At 36.6% G+C, this 17,461-nt stretch overlaps 1 protein-coding gene across 4 annotated transcripts in view; it reads left to right on the top strand.

Moving 5' to 3' along the window:
- The first annotated feature begins 2,823 nt into the window (after positions 1–2,823).
- HGF (hepatocyte growth factor) overlaps positions 2,824–17,461 on the top strand; it is a 71,665-nt gene continuing 57,027 nt past the window's right edge. For 3 of the 4 annotated variants that reach the window (XM_032761219.2, XM_032761215.2, XM_032761217.2), the window contains exons 1-4: positions 3,159–3,343; positions 10,360–10,525; positions 14,394–14,506; positions 15,883–15,997. In XM_032761219.2, the coding sequence (XP_032617110.1) occupies positions 3,256–3,343; positions 10,360–10,525; positions 14,394–14,506; positions 15,883–15,997 (482 nt within the window). In that variant the 5' untranslated portion in view covers positions 3,159–3,255. Of the gene's footprint in view, positions 2,933–3,158; positions 3,344–10,359; positions 10,526–14,393; positions 14,507–15,882; positions 15,998–17,461 lie in introns of those variants that run through there. The other variant, XM_032761218.2, reaches the window with a different exon arrangement.

Consider the following 17,461-nt stretch of genomic DNA (forward strand, 5'->3'; position numbering starts at 1 on the left):
TAATAGCATAATTAGAATTTCATTTGAATATTTCTTTATAGTTTTGAGAGATTTAAAATTACGTATTGATTTATTTTATAAATTATTACAGAGGTTCTCCTATATATCCAGTCTCAAACTTATTTTGGTGATTATACTCTGGAACATGTGATTCTTCTCCTTGTGGGGTTAAAAAAAATTTATACCATCCTATGGGCTATGACTATTCTGAATCTCACACTTGAATATTACTTTGGGATCTTAGGCAAGTTATTTAAGAATAAAAATAACTTACTGTGTTTCCTCAACCATAAAGTGAGAATTTTAATAATCTTAAACTTACTGTAAGGATTAAATAATTTTCAATGGTGCATAATACGATGCTTAGCGTACCTTAAGAGCTCAGTGTATATTAGAAATAAGTTCAGTAAAGGAAGACCAAATAATTTTTGTCAACAAGAAGTATGAATATATAAATTATATAGTTGTATTTACCATATTTAATAGTTATATAATATAATATTTAAGTTGGATTTACCATATTTAATGTGACAGTAAAAAAACTTGTGAAAATGTGTGACCTAATAAATAAGTTTATTCAATTTTCTAACGTCCTGAACCTTTTAGCTCAGATGGATTTTGCTCCAAACTTATAACAATAATTTACAACACTGACTCTGGTTTTTTTTCTGAGAGAAAAAAATAAATAGAAACACTGTTCTTTTTCTTTCCTTACCTACAGGAATTTACTTACAGAAAAATCTAGCTTCTTTTAAAAACAGCCTTAATCCCTTGTTGGGCCAAGGGAAAACTTTTCCATTGTTCTCTGAAGGTTTGCTAAACAAAATTACTGACAAGAGGCAGATCAATAGGAGAAAAGGCATACACATTTATTTGATCATAATTTTACGCAACCCGAGAGCCTTTAGAACAAAGACCCAAAGTTACAAAAGAAATTGTCCATTTTTACGCTTAGGTTCAACAAAGTGTGGGCAGGTGTGGAGAAATACAACTGGACAAAAGGAATATGATCTCATGCTAACAGACTGAGTGGGGACGCCTGGCAAGGTGAGGTTCTTCCTGGTATCTCCGTACAGTACTCATTCCTTCTGGGTATGGGGCAGGACCTTCTCTGGAATGGGGTCTTATGAGCTACGATCAAACAAGGTAGGTCAGATAATGTCTTTATGGCCAGATTTCACACAGAAAGTTGAGGTGTTAGAGTGATATGTTTAGGTTTTATAGCTGGTTTGGGGAAAAGGGTTCTGGTTTCTAGGAGCCATCCTGGGAAAGAGGGATTTTAGTTTCTACGGCTTGCCTTGGGGGAGAATGAAGGGCCGGAGACTGGAGGGCAGGAGAAGGTCAGAGAGAGCTGCTTCTGAGATCTTCATCTGGGGTATCATTTTTCTGAGCCCCTACACCCTAATAAAGCACAAGAGATGCAGTGGAGCAATTCAGGGTCATGGTCAGGCAATACATTGAACTGAGATTTCCCAAAAAGTCTAATGAGTGGTAAAAAGAAAGTAAAATGGATCCCAGGGACACCAGAGAGAGGCTGACAAATGATTTTTAAATAAGGAGAAAATGATAAAAGAGAAGGATTAGCAATAGAAACTGGTCATATAAAATAGGTCCCTCAAAAGGAATTCTCTTAATCCCTAGCTTCTCTAGATATCCCACAACCTCAGGGACTTATCAGGCAGGTTGTTTTTTCCTGAAAGCGGTGGTAGGGGAGCTGGAGGACAAATGAAGGCGGTATGTGGAGGGAAGGCTGTTCTGTGGATGAGTTTAATTCAGCCCCACAGTCACTTCTGTACAGCTACACACCGCTCTAGTCATTCCCACATTTGGCCCGATTTCTCTTCCTCTGTGGACAGGGGCACTGTTCTCTACTAATAATCCATCTCAGAGAGGCACAGGGGCAAGTATCCCTCGGCATCCATTAGAAATAAAGCAGGCTCTTGCTTAAAGTTACCAGAGCATCCACCTCTGGCTGCAAAGACAAATTCTCTGAATCAAGTGAGGGGTCTGGGCAATGATCTCACAAAGATTTGATACCTAGGAGTCCCCCCATGCCATACAAGCTCCTCATCTTTCCACTTAACACTTTGGGAAGCTGGCTGTCGTGTACAGGCAGATGAAGCTGGAAAAGAGAGGCATATTCAGTATTCACGAATTCAAACAGCTTGAGGGATTTCCGGTGAAAGTCAGTCCTAACCAGTGTATATGTACGTACACACCAACATGTGTGAATGTGTTGTGTGTACGTGTGTGCCTGTACAAGGACACATGGCATATTTACCTGTCAGGGACAGCCTATGGACAATGACTATTTCTTGGACTTTCTCTTAAAAAGTCAGATCAGACAAGTTTATTTTGTATACTTTGGGTAAATGTGTGGTATTTCGTGAGTTTAGCAGTTTGTGGAAAAAAAAAAAAAAAAGCTGCCTGCTCTGAGCCCATGGAGCAGGGGCAATTTTTTCATCTGACAATCTGCGTGCTTTTGTTTTGCTTGCTTATTTTGGCCCCACAATACCACACCCTTTTCTTAACTAACCTCTTTCTACCTGGGCCGGACTTGCCTGGGCCCTCCTCCCTGGCCCCCCTCCCGCCTCTCCCAGGTCTCTCTCCCCTAGAGAACCTGTGTCAGTGTTTTGAATCCCTCAATTGCTCTAGCAGGAAAACTAGACAGATTAGGAGCTGGGGCACATTTGGCTGAAAGACAGCTCTTCGCTTTCTTCTTATGCTGCTTCCCCTTCCTCTTTTCCCAAATAGACATATAAACACATGTATTTTCCTGTTTAAATTGAGCGAATTGGTCCTCTGCCTGTGCCTTGATTTAGCTATTGGGCTCAGCCTTGCTCCTCCCTTCCCTACTCGGATAGGAGCCACTGGGATCTGGAGCTCCAGCTTCCAAATTGAAGCTGGCCTCAGGCCAGGTGACCTTTTCTTTGTAAGTTTCTTTCCTAAGCGTGGGGTTGGGGGGAGGCGGGGAATGGGGGGGGGGGGGGGCAGGGATCTGTTTGGTGGTGTTGAAGGGGGGGCGAATGAGGAAAGGAGGGGGCTGGAAGAGAGTAAAGGGCTGTTGTTAAACAGTTTCTTACCGTAAGAGGGAGTTCAGACCTAGATCTTTCCAGTTAATCACACAACAAACTTAGCTCATCGCAATAAAAAGCAGCTCAGAGCCGACTGGCTCTTTGAGGCACTGACTCCGAACAGGATTCTTTCACCCAGGCATCTCCTCCAGAGGGATCCGCCAGCCCGTCCAGCAGCACCATGTGGGTGACCAAACTCCTGCCAGCCCTGCTGCTGCAGCATGTCCTCCTGCATCTCCTCCTGCTCCCCATCGCCATCCCCTATGCAGGTTAGTTCCCTTCTTCTTCATTATTAGTATTAGTATTTAACTCTCCTGCTAACCTTCCCTATTCCTTTTAACACCCTCTTTTTACCCTATTCCCAGCATCTTTTCTGAACTCAGTATGTAGTATAGGTTTCTAAAAGCTCTCATTATGCTTTCTTTTGACATTCTTTTTTTTTTGTTTGAATAGCATTTAAAATGATAATTAACTTTCCCTCAACTCTCCTCCACCTCCAACCCAAGCCCCGTCCCACTTAGCCTCATAGTTGTGGATTATGAGATGGGGAGGAAGTGCTAATACTGGCTGAACTTGGCTGCTTTGGACAAGTTTAAAGCTAAAGAGAGGGTCTGGTCTGAAGAGGCAAGAGTGATGGTCAGTCCAGCAGGAAGTCATCCTTTTCCAGAGAACAATTTTTCATGATAATCCACTACTCCACATCACCTAGTCAACATTTGGAGCCAAATTACGACTTTGTACAGGTTTTCATTTTGAGGAGGCAGAATAAACTCTGAGTATTTGCATATCATAAAAATGAAAGAGAAAGCCTCTTTTTAAAGATCTTCTTCTTTCTGGGTAGGGATGCCTGCCCTTTGAAACTGCAGTGCACGGAGACTCTGATTAAAGCTGCAGAATTGCCCATCTCTGTCTCCCACTTTCTCCCTTGGATTTGCCGTTTGGGGAGGAGTTGCTTGAAAGTTCACATTGCCTGGAGGTTTAGAGATCTCGTTTGCTGCTTTGGGAAGTTTCTCTTGTTATCAGGGCAAGAGGAAACATCTGTATTTTGTTGTATCATTGTAGAGGCTGAGGTGCCAACGGGAGAAGGCAGTGAATATCAAGGGTAGGCACAAGAGAATAAAAGAGTGGAACAAATGCCCAGATGGAGACATGGCCTTTTTACTATATAAAAAAGAGAACTGGCTGTATCTTTTGAGATGGTAAATATGAAATTTATCAGACCTCTGATCTAGTTTTTGATATGGTACAAGGGTTAAAAAACTCAAGAATTTGCTAAATGAAAGGAAAATCATTCAACCCACCTGGTTTTATTTTGTGAAGTGGCCCTTCTGGAAAATGACACTGTTTGGAAAGGGTCACTTTGAAAGCATTTAGGTAAGATTTCTGAAGAAGTGAAAAAGCAGTGAGTTCAAATCAAGCAGGTTATAATGCTTGAGATGTGTCATGTTAAAATCGCTTCACAGGGTCGGGTGCGGCGGCTCATGTCTGTAATCCCAGCACTTTGGGAGGCCGAGGCGGGCGGATCACAAGATCAGGAGATCGAGACCATCCTAGCTAACACGGTGAAACCCCATCTCTACTAAAAGTACAAAAAATTAGCCAGGCGTGGTGGCAGGCACCTGTAGTCCCAGCTACTTGGGAGGCTGAGGCAGGAGAATCTCTTGAACCTGGGAGGTGGAGGTTGCCGTGAGCCGAGATTGTGTCACCGCACTTCAGCCTGGGCCATGGAGCGAGACTCCATCTCAAGAAGAAGAAAAAAAAAATGCTTCACAGATGACTGCTGGTTTAGGGGATTTTGAGCTTAAATGGAAATAATGGCTAATATTTTGAGGGTTTTCATTTTTAAAGATTAAAATGTCACTGTTCTTAAGTAGAATCTGGTTACCTGAATTCATCTGTGCTAACGCAAGGGGAACGCAGTGTGGAAAACCCAAACAGTAGATCAACCATAGGCAGTGTCTATTTGTTTTTGGCATGCATTATGAACTTTTGGCAGGAGACATACATTTGTAATTATATTTCACTTTGCCTAATGTAGAAATGACTGTGTTTCCTGAGTACAGGCAGAATGCAGCCCAAGAGTACTGGCAGGCAAGGAGAGTCCAGTTGGGAATTACAAATATGCTGTGAATAATTCCTGAAGTGGATAATTCTAAAATTGTCATCAAAGGAGGGTGCGCCTTTGTTTAGATGGCCAGTTTATTTTGATAGTTTTTTTAAATAACCTTTAAAATAAAAAACATGGGTAGCCTCTTAGAACACACAAAGTTTGTTCTTTTTTAAATGACATTTAATATTGACTATTTAGAGGTTTCTTTTGTTGTTACTAGCTTTGATTATAACTATTTATTCTATGAATTTATATTTGTACATATTGTAAAATAACACATTGTTAGGAAAGAAGTATATACTGTAAGTTGACAACCAGTTATCAACAGAATACATTATGGAGATACTTTTTTAAAAGCTTAAGAAATATTCAATATATTGGGCCCACACCATCTTTGTAGGAGTTAGCCTATATAGAATTACCCTCTATTCACTCCCACCTACATGGGAAACAAATATCCAATCCTCTGTAATAAAAGAAGCATTAAATGAGCACCTAATGTTCAAGAGTATGTGGGGGATGTAAAGATGAACAAATGAGAAAGGAACTTAAATTTGTTGAGCAACTGATATGAACCAAGTAGTAAAGTACATCTTACTTAATTCTAATAAGATTGGCACTATTGGACTCATTTTGCCTGAGGAAACTGAGGTTCAAAGACCTCAGTTATCTTATTTCTTTGTGAGTTAAGGGACAGAGCTGAGATTCCTACCCAAATGCATGTGAATGAACTATGTGGTGTTTTTTTTTTTCTTTTTTCATTTATATTGGAGCCAGTAGCAGTGAAATCAACTCAAACTTACTTAAAATCATTTGGCTAAGTGATATATTTATAAAAAACCCTGTTAGAAGTAATTTGTACTATGATTGAGAGTTCATTTTTAGCATAGAGAATCAAACCAGGTTAAGGGGTCATATGGTACTGAAGTCCATATGAAAAGATGGATGGTCGAATAGTCAGTACCTTAGCACAGGAACACAAGTGGCCCAAGGTACAGAGGTTCATAAGTATAAGGAATGTCCCAGGAAGGACCCCACACGGCAACTGAAGGCAAGCATTTGAGGCAGAAGTAGTGGGCATGTGATGGGGCATATTGTCTGTGAGCGGAAAAGTAAGATGAGGTAGAATGGATAGGATTGAAGGTCATGCTCAACCATGTGGTCTTTAAAAGGAATGTCATGGGAGCAGCTGAAAGTTTTTTTGTTGAAAAGGTACTTGATTGAAGTTGTTCTTCAGTGTTGTTGCTTCAGTTCCTGTGTGGAAGGAAAGTTGTAGGCAGAAACAGACAGTGAAGGTGGAGGCCAGGATGAGGCTTCTAGAAGAATGAAACCTTAAATAAGAACTGGAAAGGAGAAGGAAGAAAATACCTAGGGAGGCCCCTCAAATCACACTGAACATCACTTCATTTTGTAAATCCCCTTGGAAGAGATGATGCTGCAGCTTCTCAAATACCAGCGTTTCATTTACATCTGACACAATCTCTGTCTTCTTGGTATCTTTATTTGTGATATTGTTGCCTTCTCTAAAGAAAGGGAGATGATTGCTGATTTGCAAAAATCTATGTCTTACATAATAACAGTGAAAATTTAGATTTCTATTTGAAATTCTTGGCTTTGGAGAGTTTACAATCTCCAGTCCCAACCGTTCCCTTCCATTAATTATTTGTGTACTTTCATCTTAACATCTTGCCACTTCAATCTGTTAATCACTAATCATGTGGATAGGTTTCTCAGAATATGTGGAGCCAGATTCCTGCTTCTTTCCACACCCTGCAAATCCTTTCCTTGCATGATTTTCCTTTGAAGTCAATGGTTAGTCCACACAGAGAAGAAAATATATGAGGTACTGAGAGAAATGAGTGTGAGGTGCCGGGACCAGAGGGAGAAATGTGTCTTTCTTCAAGCACCTTGATACATTTGACCCTACTTTCTGTGTGTAGGTTTTCACTAGGATCCTAATGATTTCAGCTCTAAAACAGGGACTTCAGGTTCTTCAGGAAATATAGCTTCCAGAATGTTTTCCCATACTGGGAGAAGAGGAAAAAGGAGTTGTAATTTAAAGCACAGGAAAGCATGACAAATTTGTAGTGATCTCTCACCCTTTGATTTCATTTCAATATTTTGTTTATAAACTTCAGCTAACAGTCACGCACAAAAAATAGTAGGGAAAAATCTGATCCAAAGATATTTTTGAGTTTCTTCCCAAATTAAGCTTGGCTTTTAACTGTTTTCAGTAAAACAAGCATCAGTTGTTAATACATATGGAAGAGAAAGTTGAAACTATTTTCAGCAAAGGAATTTTATTTTCAGATGCTGTTTTTGAATGACTTCTGTTTTGAATTTTTCTTTTATTGAATAAGGAATTAATTTTATAGATGTGTGGATTACATGATGTACAATTAGCTCCAACTTCATATTTTTTAGTAATTAGTTACTGGCTTAGTATAGATGACTTAATTAAAAGGGAAAGTTTCTACGTCATGAGAACAAAATAGTGAGAAGAGAATTCTGGTGTCTGGTTCTGATTGCCCCTGATAGCTTTGTAGCCCCAGACAAGCTTTTCACTTCTATTTATTATCTAGTAAAGGGAAATAATAGATTTATTTGTTTTTCAAAATGCTTTTTGATCTTTAGATGAAAGGTAGTGATTGGAAAATTTGTCAGCAAGCAAGTGTAGACTGTTTTTATGAGGTAAAACAAAACATTAACACATTTCAGTAGAACAACTGAGGAGATTTAGAATTAAATACAATCAACAATTCCACAGAGACCTCAGCTCTCCAGACTCTTCTTCATGGCTTGCCTTCATTTTGTGTGGCATTGAGAAAAGAAGCCAGAACATTGACCAGAGATTTTGTTTCATTTGATACATTAAAATATATTACACATTTAATATGTCTTAGACTTTTTGATTTTTAGGCTTTTCCCTCACACTTAGACATGTATACTAAATACATTATACATCAGGCCAACTTCAATTTTATATTTTTAGCTAATATAATTATACACATATTTAAGAAATATGTGTATAAAACTCTTCTATTTTGGTGAACAGTTGTTTCATAGATTTTTTTCGTCAATTAACTATCATTTATTTCTAAGAAACGTTCAAATTTATACAGGAAATTATATAACTATTATGCTATGAAGCATTTCAAAGCACCTTGGAAATAGTGTAATAAGGTCAAAGGAAAGATAAACTCTTAATGGAAAAACTTATCTCCTATTAACATGGTTCTGTGACAGAAACCAAAATTTGAAATGAATTATGCCTTCTTTGCTTGGAAGAATCACAGTTTCTTCTTCATGCCAGAGATTAAAGGATAAAATTTCAAAAACAAAACTAAAACTTTGCATATTTATAACATTTAAAAAATCCAAATTGATTTTCAAATATTTACTTAATGGTTATAGTTTAAAGTTAATGTAACTTTTATATTTTAGATTGAGAAATTGGGATGTTAACATTTCAGGTAATTAAAAAGTCATTTGGCAAGTCAATAAGATTGCCAGTGTTGTACAAGGCATTTGGTCCATGCTCAATAAATAACATGTTGACAGATTTTTGGTTGATTTCATTTTTATGTTAAAATGTCTTTTAAACTGTATCTGTTTTACCATAGCCATTCTATCCAGTAAGGCAAAGAAAAATTAAAAATGAAAACATCATTGCAGGAATTTGTATTGTCTTTTGGAGATTGTGCTTTGGAGTTTTACAGAGATTCAGAAATTTAGAGGACCTTGTGTTTTCTCTAATTTATTGCAGCCTTCAAATTAGGATGGACACTAATTAGTAGCATCTGCTCATCTCATAAACCAACTGGAGCCAGTGGTTGCTGACAAACTTAGAGTATGATGGCATTTCTGGTACCTCACTCTGCTAGTTGTATTTCCAAATTTTGTGCCCACAAATTTTTACTCTCCTTTTTTGACACATTTCAACACAGATACAGACGAGGAATGTATTTCCTGCTCTACTATCCACATTTCTTCTCTACTGCTAGCTCTAAACCAAATATTCAGGAAAATGTTACATGCCATATTTCCACTACAATCTTAGCGATTCTTAGCTACAGATGGCATGGTCAGTGGTTCAGAGTGGTGGTTTTTAAGTCAGCCTGCTGGGTTTCCAGTCTGAGATCTTCTAAGTGGTCAATTAATTTTTTTCTAAGTCTTGGTTTCTTTGACTGAAAAATGAATGTATCCTTACTGCCTTTGGTATAAGCATGTTTGAAAAGAATTGACAGGCAGAGGAGCACAAGCACATCTATCCTTATTACACAATAGCTGCATTCTATTAAAGATTTTGATCTGCATTGTGAAGATGCTGATCACTAACAGATTGGGGCTATTTTGGGCAAATTGAGAATACAGAGAACAAGTTTTTTGAAACACTAAAGTTATCCATAAGATTAAGTCTTTTAGAATGTTTTAGTTCTGTTTTTCAGGTTTTCAGTAGGAGGCTTCATGCTATCTAGGCGCCTTGTATTTTCATGAAGAAAAATGATATTGCTGCATTAAAGGATGAAGTTTTACATACATTTGATTTACAGCATTTGGCTTGATCTCAAGACAAATAGTTCAGTGATACAAGAAATAGTGTCCAAAAGCACAGAAAACATTTATGCACTAAATGAGGAGAGAGTGGCTAAAATATGAATAATATGAAAGACTTTAAAGAGTAGGTCAGAAGAATTTGTCCACTGTACAGTTTTTAGTGTGAAGTTTCTTGCCTGTCTTTATGTTGGCTTATCTCGTTAAATACTATAACGTACATGAGGACTAATTGTAGAAGGAAATGAAAAGTTTAATTATGAAGCATGATATGATATGCTTCTAGCACTGATATTTGCTTTCATGATGTTTGGGAAATATCATGTTATTTATTTCTTTAGTGTGAACTCTGTCCTGATTTTTAAAAGCTCCTTAATTTGAAAGAATGTAAATGAGTGACACTACATGACAAGTTATTTGTTTTTCCTTGATTACAATATTCCTCTCTTTCTCTTAACTATTCCCTACCTCACTCTGCTCCTAACCCCTGGAAATCTAGTATATTGTCAAGTAAAATCACTTTCTTGTAGACGATCCTTAGGATTTTTTTTTTATATATATATGAGCCTTAAAAACATTTCTCCAATGTTAATTTTTTTTTAAACATTTTGTATTTAATAGAGGGACAAAAGAAAAGAAGAAATACAATTCATGAATTCAAAAAGTCAGCAAAGACTACCCTAATCAAAATAGATCCAGCACTGAAGATAAAAACCAAAAAAGTGAATACTGCAGACCAATGTGCTAATAGATGTACTAGGAATAAAGGACTTCCATTCACTTGCAAGTAAGTTACTTCATTTCGTTCTTGGAATAATTTTCCAAATATAGCATGCGTGTATTATAATCATGTGTCTTTTGTGTTGTTGTCAATGTGATTTGATCATAAAATTGTAAGTTTGACTCTAGATTTAACTCACTACAAACGAAGACTCAGCTCTCAGTTTATGGAAACATAGCTTGAGTAAGGGAGAGCGCAAAAACTGCTACCTTCTAAAATCCACAGTGGCTTTGGTTATGGAATTTGTTTTCTCATCTGATGGGCAATTGAATTTGAGTAACTAAAATGAAATTCAATTGGCTTTGGGTTTTAAAATATCTATTCAGAGGAACTTTTTTTTTCTTGCAAGAGGAATGGAGGAATTTTTAGAACAGAATTTGGGCAGCAGCCAAAATTTACTTCAACTTTATTATATCATTGCTTTTAGGGATTTAAATAAAAGGTGTTGAGAGAATTAGTTTAAAAATTAGAGACACTGGTGTCAGCAGAGACTGTTTGAAAGAAGAGGATAGCAATGGTAAAGTTTCAGGTGAAAATTGATGGGGCAATTTAAAGAGGCATGAGGGGACCTAAATGGAGAGTTTCATGTCTTTTGACAGTCCCTGTGTGACCTCATAGGGAAGAATTCCTTACTACAGGGGTCCTTAACCCCCTACCCCTGCCACTAGTCTGTGGCCTGTTAAGAACCAGGCCTCACAGCCGGAGTGAGCTGCAGGCCAGTGAGCATTACTGCCTGAGCTCCACCTCCTGTTGGATCTGCCACATTAGATTCTCACAGGAGCTGAACCCCATTGTTAACTGCACATGCGTGGGATCTAGGGTGTGCGCTCCTTGTGAGAATCTAGTGCCTGATGATCTGAAGTGGAACAGTTTCATCCCGAAACCATTCCCCGCTCCCCGGCCCACCCCCACCCCCACTCCACCCCCTTGGAAAAATAAACCAGTCCCTGGTGCCAAAAAGGTTGGGAACTGATGCCTTACTACTTTGCCAGTGATCCCAGAGGATAAAACTTTTTGTTTTGGGCTAAGAGGGTGACAATTTGATTCGAATAGTCTCCTAAACTATCAGAAGAAGACACATTTTTAGTTCATTATCTTCCCTCACTTATTTCCCACTCTTTCACTCCCTATTTTATCTTTTTTTTTTTTTTTTAACAAGGTCATGCATAAAATCCTGTACATATTAAATTCTACTCAATTACATTTCGGTAGTGACCCATAATATGACCACAGGGTTTAGTAACGTCATGGCAAGTGGTCCTAATTTCATCTTGCCTTTTTCAGAGAAATAAATGTTATGGGCCTGAGAGGAAAGAGCATGGTCAGAACAGATCTTTATCAGGTTTAGGTTGAGGAAAGACTATCTGCTTTCAATTTCTAGAGTGAAACTGCCAATTTCAGGGAGATAGTTCCTGGCAAGGGGAGTGGGAATTGACTTTGCAAGTATATTCCTATGATAATTCTGTTTTATTCCCTGACTTCCCTATAAAAGCCTTGCTATTGTTAAAAATAGAGACAACTACTCTCAATTAACATCTCAGCTGTGTAGATTCATGGAGATGTTCCAGCAGCTGAGGAGGATAGAGATGTATTTTCCCCTCTCAGGGCTGGAAGGGCTGGAAGGGCAGGGAAAAGGGAGGGAGAGGACACCTCATTGCTGATTTTTAGCTTTGAAAATAAACTCTCTTGGACCCACAAGTAAGGGAAGTATTGCTACCATTCAATTTTCACATTAGTCAACCTTATACTTAGGAAAGAAAAACTTTCCTTTCGTTTTATTTACTAGGAACTAAAATGATTTTACTAGAGAAGACATTAATAAATTAGTAAGTGCTCACATGTTCCATGTATATGAGATTTCATACTTTCCTACCATATTTTGGTTGAGTTATATTTAGTCTCCAAATTTACGGCAACCTGTGCAGAAAACCACAGGTAATATTATGTATTAGAGCCAAGATTTCTTGGCCCAGAAATGGTAAAATCCTCCTCATTCATACACATATACACACACACACGCACATAGACACACATATGTATTTGGGATTATTAACTGTCTTAGCTATATAGAATTGAATGAACATACTATGATACTATGAACTTAGGGTCTTAATGAATCAAAGGATGTTGTTTCTAGATATGTTATATAAAACAGAATTATTTAAAAACAATGAAAAATACCGTAAACCACTTATAAAATACCAAAGAAGTGTGCGAAACCATCTGTGACGTGAATGGGTGTGAGGTGGAACATTCTTAAATATTGTTTTTTCTTGAGAAGATATCAACAATATTGATTTTCTAGAGATTCAAATTATTCGTTGCTGGGTAGGAAAGATGACCAAGACTGCCTGATTCTAAGCTCTTCAGGAAATAGCTCATTCATAAATTCACTTAATAAGATAGGAAGCTTTCCTATTTTAGCCATGGCTGGCAACTGGTACTAGAATTGCCTTCCTGCCATAAACAAATAGGAAATAGACAAAATAAGCTGTTGAAAAGATTACAACTAGAACGATGTTAAGATAAAGACTCTAAAAGTCAAACCTGAAAGAAGATGCAACTTACAGAATTTGATGGCTTCCACCCACTTTATATGGAGGTGTAAAATAATATAAAAAACACTTTTCTAAAGAATCTGTCATTATATTGGAACGAGAGAAAAGAGTGAATGAGATCAGCAAACTGGAAATCCTGTTACCCACTTTACAGATGGAATCACTTAAAAACAAATTTATCACTTTTTTGCATATTTATCATTTTGTTATATAAATAGATTCTTTTAGTGAACAATAACAAAAAAACCAATATAATACTTAGCTATAGGAATAGTAGGGGTGTCATGTCTTCGTAACTTTCTTTAAGATGTTATATCAAAAAGATATTCTCTAATATTACTAGTTTTCTTTAAATTAAAAATGCTTAGCACTTTGGGAGGCCGAGGTGGGTAGATCACGAGGTCAGGAGATCGAGACCATACTGGCTAACATGGTGAAACCCTGTCTCTACTAAAAATACAAAAAATTAGCCTGGCATGGTGGTGGGTGCCTGTAGTCCCAGCTACTTGGGAGGCTGAGGCAGGAGAATGGCGTGAACCTGGGAGGCGGAGCTTGCAGTGAGCCGAGATCGCACCACTGCACTCCAGCCTGAACGACAGTGTGAGACTGTCTCAAAAACAAAAAAACAAAAAATGCTTATATAAGCAAACCTATTTAGGAAATATTAGCTTAAATAGTTAACAAGATTTTCATAGCTTTTAATAAACTGCAATGTTTTATAATTCACCAAAAAATTACATTATATGCAAAAATTTCCAAACACTTGGTTTCAGATCCCACTTTTTAGGAGAATCTCCTAGGGCTCAATTGATATATCTAATGCACCTTAGAAAATGTCATTTTAGAATATATTTTTTACAGTTACACACTTTGTAAATTACTCCTACTATCTCAGATATAATTGAGATAGCTTAAATATCTCAAATATAATACCATTTTGTACAAGTGTGGATAAAAATCTTCCAACTTTTTGTGAAGTTACAGAAAAATAAAGCCTTCAGAAGTAATTCAAATAGTTGTGTTACATATTGATTTTGCATGTTAAAACTGTTATTTTTCTACAAGCCTTTTGGAATAACATGAGAATAGTCCAAAGAGTATTCAATCTGATATTTAAATCTACTCCTACAAAAACTTAATTTTGTTCTTTCTTGTTTGGCTATCAAAATGGTAGGTTCAAATTTAACTCATTTTTATTATGTATATGTAATTATGCATTTGTTTCTATATTGTCCTCCTTGATGAACCATATGCCCATTCTTTAAATACTGTATGAATAGTAGTATTTCTTCTTTTCATTCTGATTTTTTTTTCAGGGCTTTTGTTTTTGATAAAGCAAGAAAACAATGCCTCTGGTTCCCCTTCAATAGCATGTCAAGTGGAGTGAAAAAAGAGTTTGGCCATGAATTTGACCTCTATGAAAACAAAGGTAACTGACTTCTCCCTAAATATTGCATGATGAAATAAAGTATAATGAAATGTATGTTTGTAATTTCCTGCCAGAGTGGTCTTTCTCACTGATTTTTCTAGTATATATGAGATATTTTATTTAGTCAATTCATCCATTAAGACAGTTGAAACTAGTATCTTGACTATTTTTAGTGTGGTACTTTAAGGAGAACATTTTCAAAACTTTTCATAATCTTGATTCCCTTCCTCCCTCTGTTTATTTTTATTTTTATTTTTTTTGGAGCATCTCCTAGAACTGGCATTCTCCATGTTCATTTTAGAAAGTGCTACTTTAATTCATTATAAAGTTTAAAACACTTTATATTACAGCAAATTTTGAGTTTGCTACAGTATTTTGCACTTAACAATGTTGGATAACTAAATTATAGTGATGATTACTGATCATAACAAAATATGGAGATTTTGGAGAAATGAGTTGGGACTATGTTTCATCATATATTTGAAAAAACCTTTAAAGGAGGAATTGAGACCATATTATTTGCTGATTGCCTATTCTGGTGGTCTGATATTATATTCACTAGGTATTTATTTTATTCAAAAGCAGAATCAAGTAAATGAAATAATTGAAGAATGTTAAACAACTGCGTCCTATTGAATTTGGATACATAACATGGTACAATATATAGATGTTTTCAAGTTAACAGGGTAAATGTTTAAATAAAAATAAATTCATGGTAGAAGTAAGTTAATCTTTATACACCTCAATAGTACTGCAAATCCTAAACATAATTCATGATGTAGTATAAGACCATTCTTACTTCAAACTGTCTTCTAGCTTGTTAACAACTGCATGTACTATTATTTGGTAGGAATATATAGGTTATTACAATTTGATTGTCCTATCAGTTAGCAGTGGAAATGTTTGCAAAAATATGGAAAATAATAAGCAAGCTACCTCATGCATATACATATATAAACAAAAATCCACACAATTTTACTAAGAAGGACAAATTAATTATCTTAGCTAACTTTTTGAATTCAATATAGGTTTTAAAAATCATTTAATTTTGTTTTTAATATTTTTAAAAATGGTCTGTATATTTGAGGAAATCATAATTGCTTGGCCAGATGAGTATACAGACTATGTTAAGTACAGAGACTGCTCTCTGGAGTTATCTATGCATATATACACAAAATTAAAACTTCTCAATCATCTGTTTTGGATTATTCGGAAATGTGTTATTTTGAAAATGCTAGTAGAAGATTTAGGCAAGAAATTTCAATGTTATTTAAAATAGTTTACAAGAGTTAATTACAGGTTTGAACGGAATTTTTTTCTTAAATACAGCATATGTTTTGCATAGTTGCAATAATTTTATCTACTTTCTTCAATAGACTACATTAGAAACTGCATCATTGGTAAAGGACGCAGCTACAAGGGAACAGTATCTATCACTAAGAGTGGCATCAAATGTCAGCCCTGGAGTTCCATGATACCACACGAACACAGGTAAGAACAGTATGAAGAAAAGAGGATGAAGCCTCTGTCTTTTATACATGTTAACAGTCTCATATTAGTCCTTCAGAATAATTCTACAGTCCTAGAATAACTTAGCCAACTTGCCGAATTGCATTACGGCACGCTTTATATGAATTCATGGCTGATATTTAGCATATGATTAATTAATATGTTAATAAAATGTAGCCAAAACAATATCTTACCTTAATGCCTCAATTTGTAGATCTCGGTATTTGTGAAATCATAACGTAAACTTCGTGTAAGACGATTCTTCTTCCTCTTTCTGTCTTTGAGATAGTACGTCACTGCGCAGGGGGAGAGGTTGATTGTGAAAAATCAGAGGTAGATGAGATTCTTACTGAGGGCTGAGGGTTCTTGAACCTTGGTGGATCCCAACATTTGTTGCACATTAAAATCACCTGCTGCAAGCCCTTGACGAATCTTACTTAGAAGATGACAACACAGAACAATTAAATCAGAATCTCTGGGGAGAATAAGGCACCAGTATTTTTTAAGCTCCCACCATGAATCCAAAGTGCAGCCAAAATTGAGAACCACTGCCAAAAGCTCAAGCTTCAGATTGACCAGCTTTTCCATCTCACCTATTGCCTAAAGACCAAATTGGATAAATGTGTTCATTACAACAGATGGATACTATTTAAAGATGAGTAAACACAATATACTTAAGCTCGTCAGACTGAGAGTTTCAATCATCACTGAGGAAAAACATAGATATCTAATACTGACTGGAGTATTAGTCAAGGCTTATTTCGCACACAATTTTATGAGAAACCAAAGTAGTTTAAAACAGCTCTCCCCTTGTTAGTAATGCATTGGAGGGTTTACTTTACCATGTACCATGCTAAGCAATGTACCCTGTTAATCTCATTTACTCATCATGAGAACCACACAGTGGGTAGTTTTATTGGTTCTATTTTACCTACATGACAAAACTGAAGCATAAACACACTTAGTAAGTTTTCAGTGTCATGCACAACTAGGAAGTGACATGGCCAGAATATAAGCCCAGTCACCATCACTATAACCTGTGCTCTTAACAACTTCAGGGCATGAAACATTTGGCGGGTCAGTAGAAACCATGCTGTGATTTGTTTTTGCAGTGGTGGTGATGACTGCCTTTTTGAATCTACTTTTTATTCTATTCCATTTTGGGGACTTCACTGTAATTTTAGTGCCATTTAGAACTTAAGGTCTCAGTAAAAGTAGAATTATTCTATTCCATAATTCTGCAAGATGATTCTTCATTAGGAAACAGAGATAAGTTAATTGACCAACACAGAAAGAAAAAGAGTTTGTTGTTCCACACTGGGATTAAACCTATGATCTTGGCCTAATTAACACTAGCTAGTAAGTGTCCAAGCTGATCAGCTCTACAACATTTCAGTAGCAGAAAACAACAATTTTCAAAATTAGTTACTTACAATTATGTAGAAA

The sequence above is a fragment of the Hylobates moloch genome, unplaced genomic scaffold, assembly GCF_009828535.3.
Source record: "Hylobates moloch isolate HMO894 unplaced genomic scaffold, HMol_V3 SCAFFOLD_1, whole genome shotgun sequence".
NCBI classification, from domain to species: Eukaryota; Metazoa; Chordata; class Mammalia; order Primates; family Hylobatidae; genus Hylobates; species Hylobates moloch.